The sequence below is a fragment of the Polyodon spathula genome, chromosome 19, assembly GCF_017654505.1.
Source record: "Polyodon spathula isolate WHYD16114869_AA chromosome 19, ASM1765450v1, whole genome shotgun sequence".
NCBI classification, from domain to species: Eukaryota; Metazoa; Chordata; class Actinopteri; order Acipenseriformes; family Polyodontidae; genus Polyodon; species Polyodon spathula.
This window is the reverse complement of record NC_054552.1, coordinates 7723791-7733149: the sequence shown is the minus strand read 5'-3', so window position 1 is coordinate 7733149 and position 9359 is coordinate 7723791. Positions and strand designations below refer to the sequence as shown.

The following is a 9359-nucleotide window of genomic DNA, read 5'->3' as shown; positions in this document are numbered from 1 at the left end:
TGTCAAGGCCATACTGAAATGCCCTTTCTGCCTTGCATTCTTGAAACTGTGCCCCTACGTCCTTGGTCTGAATTAGTATTCCTTATGGTGAGCAGTTTTGATCTCAAGACATCTGTTTTTTCCACCCTGTACATTCAAGGATTAAGTACTCCCCCCCCCCCCCCCCCCCCCCCCCCCATTCACAAAGTGATCATTTGACAGTGTGGTTAAAATACATGATCTCTAAAAACTTTTAGACAAGCCTAATGAAGCCAGAAAAAAATGTTTTCATGAGTCAATCTCCTGCAGTCTCCTGCAAAGTCATTTGATTTTATGCGCTGCAGGCAGCACAGAAAAACATTCTCTGTTTCATGCAAATCAAATCTGTAGGATCATCGTTTGTTCCAGTATAAAAGAGAAAACCAGACATTAGAAGTCATTGCTTACTAGATTATCATTGAGTAATCATTATTAAAAGAAACAAAATGAGCGACTGTTGGTAGCAGAATGGAGTAACACTTAAAAATGAAACCAATTTGATGCTGTTTACATGAATATGACAATTTTCCAGCCATACTTTCAGGAAATGCGTTGTTATGCTGTTCTGATTTAGAAAAAGTCGACCGTACAAGATTGCTCAATTCGTAGTGATTTAGGGGAGGGGATATTTAAATGTCCATATCTGCCAAGTAATTAGGAAAAGAATGACTCTGAGTATCGTGTGGAGAGCTTCAAACTTTGCCATGAAGATTAAAAAAATTAACAAGAAAAATAATTAATTTGCTGTTGTGCACGTTTTGAATTCACTCATTACTTGTTTGTGTCTCGTTACCTTTCCAACACACACACACACACACACACACACACACACACACACACACACACACACACACACACACACACACACACACACACACACAACACACACACACACAAACACACTAAGTACAAGTCTAATTAGTATTACTACTTAAAAAATAAGTATGCGTAATATCTAAAAGTTTTATTTAATTAGTTTATAAATGTATGTGGAAAATGTGGGAACACATGGGGGTTACACTACAGTACAATAAAACACGGTATGATCATTAGGCCTATATGAACATAAGATTGAGAACAAGGGGGTATGTAAAAATACATACGAGGTTCCTGAGCAGCTTCATACACTGGCAGTTCTACAGGCTGAGCATCCTAATGTTCCTGTACACATCTGCCGGTCCCTATACCTGCCTCTGCTCCCAGAAACCAGTGACCGCTGGTCTGCAGCTACAGTAGAAGCGCAGAATCCGCTTACCACACACATTATAATGAAACATGGATGTCTTGTAATATTATAAACATTCAAACAAAAGTATTTATTTAAAGCGATATGGTGCATTTATGTTGTTTAACTACTGTATATCCATTAGTTCTTTTACAATATGCCAATTGATGCTAAGAGTTCATTCCAGTTCTGTGCGGTGGAAGAAGAGGTGGAGCTCTGTTGTTCCTGGGACATCTTAAAAGTGTTATAGAAAGAAAATCTGATGACTACTACTACTAATAATAATAATAATAACATTAGCTAAAAATTCAGTTAGTTGTGCTTAACAACATGCATTTATACAAACGTTAATAATAGGCTATACGAGAGGTTTACATTTGCTGTGTCTTTTGCATTCTTTCTTGTGTGTGTGTGTGCGTGTGTGGTTTGGTACGGCTTTGCTGAGGAAGAACGTGAGATTCTGCCAGTTAAACGGGATCTTTACTGCTGAAATCTCATGAGACACAAGCACGATTCCTGTTTTTAAACCTTAAACATTTGTTGCCATTATCAATACATAAGACCTTGAGTGTATGCCAACCAGGTTCTCTTAGTTCAAAGCGTTGCACAATAATTAGTACTTGGGTTTGCAAAAAGGAATCATGTTGCATCCTTATACTTGCACAAACTAAAAGTGTGCTTAGAAAGCATATCATAAAATATGTTGACAAGAAGAAAAATAATCTACAAAAGTTCTAAACTATATTTTTTAGTAACGGCATACAGTAATGGGGGGGGTCAGGGCATTCCTATCCAACATACTGTACAGCTATGGCCAAAGGTTTTGCATCCCCTAGAATTTTAGGAATGAGTCTTTTTATTTTTTTAACCATATGAACATCATTTTGTTCATTTATTTACCATCATGCAATCAAACAAACTACCAAATGATATCGCCAAAGTCTACCAGAAGCCATAATAGTAGTACAGTATTTCATGTTCGGTTTTGAAGTGTCACATTTTTTAATGTCAGTTTTTCATTAAGTATATGGAAAACTACAAAGCGGTATGTAATTCAATATGTTAACGCTGCATTATTTAGCAGGTTTCATTTGACTTTATGACTTTACATCATCACTACTGTAATATGAAATTAGAAATTGAAATATTACTGATCCAGGATACGTCTATCATTACATAGTAGAGTGGATTTTTTAATCCAGAATGTCTATGTTTATAGAATAAAGTACCAAAGAAGAAAAGGTTAAAATTCTGCTAAAAACAAAGCTGTATAACTAGCATCGCTGTCAGGTGTATCCAGGATAAGGACACATAATGACTTTGGATTTTGATTTATTCTTGTGTTGTTTATGACCTCTGTAAGTCCATTTTTTTTCTGCAGGACACTCTTTTAAAGATGAAGATCTGTTGTGCCTGCCATGCCACACCAGTCCAACAGGAAAGGAGAAACATGTTGTTTGAAGTGGAATATTTGAAATGAAGAATTCATACATTAAGTTATTATTTAACAAAATATTCAACCTCCATGTCTCTTAGAAATTTTAAATGAGAAACATAATTTTAACTAAATGCACAAGTCAATGAATAAATACATACAAAATCTTTTAATCTGAAGCAGGGGCAATTTAAAAGGCTCTTAATAATTAAATTTGCTCAAGAAATTCCCCACAGGAGCAGTACAGGTTGCTGATGTTTAGAGCAAGTCAATTTGTGTAATTGTATCCATATGGTTAGTTTCCATTCTGTTCTTGCTAGCTTTCAGAATCAATTATTATGCTTTTGCTCAAATTCTCTATCATGGATTAAAGAGTAACCAGCAGTATTTGTTGCATAATTGTTGGAATGACAAGAAAGAAGGTTGTGAAGGGGGTACCATACATTTTGTTTAAGGTGAATAGCAAAGGAAAGTGTCTGACATTGTTTCATTAACTATAACCCCTTTAAGGGGGAGAAAAGTGGGTTGACAGCTAATTATATTTTCACCCTGCATGGATTTAAGTGCTCATATCTATAATGTAAAAGACCAAGGTGGCATTAGCAAAATGGAAGAAACCACCACCTGTTAAATTAAACAATATAGGTGTTTTTTAGGTTAATTGTAAAGCCTTTTTGACTTTCCATTCAACAGGGTGTTCAGCATTTCTTATGTCATTCATAACAATGCAGGTGAATCTCATTACTGTATGTAAAAGTATCATGAAGTGTTTCGTTTCACTTCTGTTTGATCAATTAAATAGACTCCACTATCTCTTTTGGTAGACACAGATTCCTTAAGCTTTACCCATTAGACCAGTATTTACTGCAACATCTTTTCTTGTGATTTCTTTCGCCCCAGAAAGGTAGACAATTTCTGTCAAAAAAATAAATAAAATAAAATACTGTGGGGGGGGGGGGGGGGGGGGGGGGGGGTGGAATATATTGCCATTGTTTTACGCTTGAGAAATACTGTTTCTTGAAATATCTGATCAATACTCTTCTTAATCAAGAGACATAAACCGGAATTGCAATATTTTAGTGAATATTAGTGTTTATGTGTTGTTTTATCATCTTTTTTAAAATGTTGTGTATTATCATTAATGTAATAAAATATGTTGGCCAAGTTTGATAATTGATCGGTTTTTACTGTGGAAAAGAACGCATTCCCTATTGATTTACTGATATATAATTTCATCAGTAAGTTGCAAGGTTTTCAGTGGGAGGTCTTTAGTAATTTCTTGGAAATGTACACAGATATAGATTTTTTTTTTTTGATCCTGATACTGTGTTGTCACTATGGATTCCCACTCAGCCATTTTCTTGGATATTGTGCCCATAATTTGTATCCTAAAATGCCATAATCCTACCAAAAAGAGGGGAGGGATTGCTCGTCTTCTGTAAATAGCCCCTCTATCCAAGAATTATTAATATCTGATTTGCAACATTGACCACATCGCATTCCATTTTCTGAGAACAAGTGCTTAATCATTACAGTAAAGCAGTAGACAGTTGTCCAGTATTAAATAAGTAAATTGAATTTTGTACTTGACTAATCTTGGCTATGGGAGCTATGCTATGAATGTGTTTCATGCATGTGCCTTGTGCATTCCTCTTGCAAACTAACAGAGAGCTGCTGTGAAATTGGCAGAATGCCAAAATCATTTAATTCTGATTGCATTAATGGTTGTGGTAAGTGTATTAAAATGATGTAGCAGGGTAGTTTTGTATAGCCTTGTAATGGAATGGCACAACCTTGCTAGAATTATGATTCTAAACATTGTTTTTAATAAACCCAACGAAAGACATTTGACAACATGTTAAGTTACAGGGAAGTGTGTGTGTGTGTGTGTGTGTGTGTGTGTGTGTGTGTGTGTGTGTGTTTGTTTGTTTGTCATTCTTGGAGGCCTGTTTTGGTCACTGATAATCATTAGTGGTGCCCCTTATACCTGATTGTGGTACAGTAATCCGGGTATTTGCGTTGTGCTAAATGCACTAAACATCACCTTTTAGCCATTAAGTTTGCCATGTACCCTGCATATAAAACTGCTGCCTGCTGCATATAATGTGCTATAACTGCATTGTTTTCAACAGGAACTAGATATGTAATACAGTATGTGTTAAATAAATAAAACTGAGCAGAACATTACTAATGTACATGGACTATTCTGTACCTTACACGGTTTGAAGGAAGTTTTAATGAGTCTTTCATAGAGGACATTGTCATTTTATACCAGTAGGGGGCAGGCCTCCCTGTCCATTGAATTTCACATAACAATAGGGTAAGCGGCCACTCTTGTCTTGTAGTAGTCTTGGAAAAATTGTGTTAACTGGCCACTGCCCCTTTCTAAACTGTACAATATTAAATATTTCTAAAATAAGTATGTTCATATTTTTAAGGACGGTGACATTAACACAATTACATATTGATGTGGAATAATCTACTTCCGGTTTTGGAGACGTGCGCTCTCTCACCCTTAAATCCACCTTTTTGTTTGACAGCAGGACGGTCAGATACACTTATTTCATATTGAAAGTGGGATCAGGACTAAAACCCTGACCAACTGTACACACACACCTATATATATATATATATATATATATATATATATATATATATATATATATATATATATAGATAGATAGATAGATAGATAGATAGATAGATAGATAGATAGATAGATAGATAGATAGATAGATAGATAGATATGTAATACACAGATAGGTAGAACAATTATGCACACATCCACTAAATGACTTATAAAAAATATGTATACCAAATAAGCATGGGGGGGGGGCTATCGAAAAAAATAAAATAATAATTGCACAACTACTGTGAATTGGGAGAAATGACGAGAGCCGTGCAGTCAGTTACAGGACCAGACCATGCGAAGATATCCGTTGTTCAGATCAAAAGGCATTGTACTCTCGTTTTGGAGTCGGGGGCTGTTAGGGATTAAAACAGGATTTTTTTTTTATTTTTTTTATGTCATCTTTACGCTGGTTATCTGACATTTAAATTCAGGACCTCGGCTAGCTCCTTCGGATGCAATTCGCCATCTGGCACTAGGACCGTGTATTTCCCCTGGGAAGGGAACAAAATTATGCGTGTCTAATTCTTACAAACAATTAGAGGAACCCATAACGATGCATTCAAGTCACGTTTTAAACCTTTCCGCGAGGTTTTGAGATTCGTGTGATATCTATCGATAGAGATATAGCGTGAAAAGTATAAAGGTGTTTTGGAATGTAAACGGTTTTTAGCTATTGATAGCACACTACTACAAAAAGCACAATACTGACCTACTGCTACTGCTGCTTAATAATTAAGATTGCTTTTCATTACGAGGATATTGTACTGTGAGCCTGCAGTACCATTTGGAAAAGTCATATTCATTGTAATTTGTATACGACCGCAGTTGTAGGAATACATCACGTTTTGGATCAAGATGGTGCCCAGATACAAACCGGTAGGTCTGTGTGTCTTTTAATATCACTATATATTTTTTTTCTGTTTGTTTTTTTCTCATTGTACAGGCTGAGTACTGGTCCGCCCTGCAAAACATTAAACCTGGCTTTGGCCAAGGAAAACTCTGTTTGTGAAATGTTTGAATGAGAAAAACATATATTTTGTAAGTTTTACATCAACTATTATTCGGTCCTTAAACACACATTTGGCAAAACAAACCTGTAAAAGTCACTTTCTCAGACACAAGTTTTGATCTTACAGGACAAGAATTAGTTTGCTGCTGGATGAGTGTGCTGAAGCATGGATAGAATGTACGCTCTTTACACCAAAATAAATCAGTCCGCAATTATATTTTTAACAGCAGTTAAGGTTAAGTTAATGTCATGGTTAAATATGCACTGTTTCCCAGTAACACCTTTTAACAACGAATGGTTAATGTTAGAATAGGATTAGAGTACAATAAAAACATGTGTTAAATGTTTAAAGCCAGTGGTGTAAAATGGGATCATAAAGCGGTGGAGTAACTAATGTGGATTTTTTCACAATTTACACAAAACATGTGCTTAATTAGACATGCCCATGAAATCATTCCTTTACATTGGTATAATTTTAGCAATCTGGTTATAAAACGTATCCATACACTTCAGTATCGTAGTTATTTTAATTGCATCTATTATTTTAAAATCGTCGCATCGAGATATACACTGTAAGACCAATCATCTCGTTTACACAGGGTCCCAGACAGCAAGGTGAAACCAATCAAGCGATCCATTTTAATTAAACAGTAGCATTAAAACATTAAACATACTTGTATTTATTTATTTATTTATTTTTGTCTAATCGTGCTGGTTAATGTGGATAGGTAACTGTTTTGCCCTGGTTGCAGTATGACATGGCTTTAGCTCCGGCATAAACAGAAAACGCATTTAGGTTTGTTTTCATTTCTATGTACTGTATATGTCTGAACACAGTTTGGCTTAGTCAAACACACATTTTGTTTGCAGTTATCCGGTAGTTTGAGAGACTTTCCTCCAGTAGTGTGCTGGAAATAAATGATAATGGTAATGATAACATTGGTAACATATAATGATGAGGCTCTGTATATCATCAGCTTCATTTCCAAATGTTAAGCAAGGTTTTTACTATTTGCGTTTAGTGTAACATACATGTAAATTGTAATATAAGTGGGAGTGGACTGTGTCCTTTATCATTTAGCTCAAAATATCTATCAGGAATGCTGATCCTTATTTGTTGTTTAGCATTATGAAGGACATTGAATTCCCCAAGTGTGTGTGTGGAAGATTGACTGCTCCTATATTAATTAACATTGGTTAGTTGAGCTTTCTGTTTTCCCCATGGAACGTTTTATCATCCCATTGCATTATTTTACACATCTATGTTTTCACTGAATACCTGGGTGTATTAATCCACTGTGTGGAATTATAATTGATGTATATTCATAACAGAATAAATAAAATTATTTGATTCTTGACTGCAATTGTTATTTAGTTGGATATAAAACAAAAACCACCATTACTTTAGAAATATAAAGACTGGGAGGTTTGTGGGGGGTGAGGGGAGTTGGGGGGGGGGGGGGGGGGGGGGGTCAGGGGGTGTGGAAGGAGGACAGCTTGATTGACTTCTCAGTTGTAAAAACTCACCAGTAGTTAATTGCAAGAGCTTTGCTTAATTGACGTTTCAAAACAGGCCAAGGTAAACCTCGCTCAAGGAAATATTCTTGGACAACTCTACCAGGTCTTCAGAGAGTATTTGAAAATGTAAATCTATTTTATTAATAATAATAATAATAATTAAAAAGAAGAAGAAGAAGAAGAAGAAGAAGAAGAAGAAGAAGAAGAAGAAGAAGAAGAATTAAACAGGCAAAGAGAAGCTAAACAAGATAAACTAAGCAGATAGGCAAATCAATAAAAAAAAACTGGTTACAAAAAGGTAGAGATGCTCTACTGTAAAACTGTAAGAACATTTCATATGGATTTTCAATCTATGTACAAGTTTTAGTGTTGGACTACAACTGATGTTTTGTACACAGTTTGCTCAGCTACTAATCAGCTACTAATTACTGTGATGATCACTGCATTTCACATTCATGGTTTTATTTACTACTCTTTATTGATCTTGCGGACTATAACTACTGGTGACAGAAAAGCTCCAATGAAAACAGATGTTGGCTGTGTTGTTTGGAGAATCCTTGCCTATGCAGCTATTACAAAGCATTAATGTGTACTGGCTAATAAGATAATTGGCTGTGTTACACTGCCTGCATCCTTTTACTGTTCTCTTAATTGTATAGTGGACTGTCTGGACTCTAGACGGTCTGATGGGTGTTTTGATTGAAGGTATTGACAGGTAGCACTGTGCGATATAAAACAAATCTCTGAAAAACCTGTTTAACATTGATTGATGAAGGTAAATTATTTGGCTATAAAAAAAATTTGAACACATAACATAAAACATACTGTACTTTGATATATATATATATATATATATATATATATATATATATATATATATATATATATATATATATATATATATATATATATATATATATATATATAGTGATGGATTGCTGGTCACAGGTTTTCCTTATTCAAATAAACACTTGACACACAGGATGCAAGGAAACACTGTAGTGTGTGTTTATTACTTACAATAATAAAAAGAAAATAAACAAGACCAAATCTAACCCGATCTTGGGACCTAACTCTAACCCCAACTCCAACCCCAACCCCAATCCAACCCCAATCCCAATCCCAAGCCCAGCCCCAACTCCAACCCCAACCCCAACGCCAATCCAATCCAACCTCAAACTCAACCCCTACCCCAACCCCAATGCCAATCCAACTCCAACTCCAACCCCAACCCCATTTCCAACCATTACCCTCAACCAAGCATTCATAAACACAGACATTTTAAATGGCAACTAATTACATTGTTAAACAATTGACAAATCGTTCAACTGACTAATTAACTTGGACTGGAGCCAACCCTGACTCCAGTAACCTCAGCAGGGCTCTAATGCTCCCATGTATGGTCTCTGCATCATAATAAGTATTTATTTTAAACCAGACTTATTTACTATGATAAAAACCATCTAGTTGGTTTACATTGTCCTTTCACACTTTCCAGTTTTCTTTAAGTGTGAAAGGACAA

At 35.5% G+C, this 9359-nt stretch overlaps 1 protein-coding gene across 3 annotated transcripts in view; it reads left to right on the top strand.

Annotated features, from left to right (window-relative positions):
- The first annotated feature begins 5704 nt into the window (after positions 1-5704).
- The window catches only part of LOC121294880 (ATP-binding cassette sub-family C member 8-like), a 47041-nt gene continuing 43386 nt past the window's right edge, over positions 5705-9359 (top strand). For 2 of the 3 annotated variants that reach the window (XM_041219031.1, XM_041219029.1), the window contains exon 1: positions 5722-6186. In XM_041219031.1, the coding sequence (XP_041074965.1) occupies positions 6166-6186 (21 nt within the window). In that variant the 5' untranslated portion in view covers positions 5722-6165. Of the gene's footprint in view, positions 6187-9359 lie in introns of all 3 variants that reach the window. The other variant, XM_041219033.1, reaches the window with a different exon arrangement.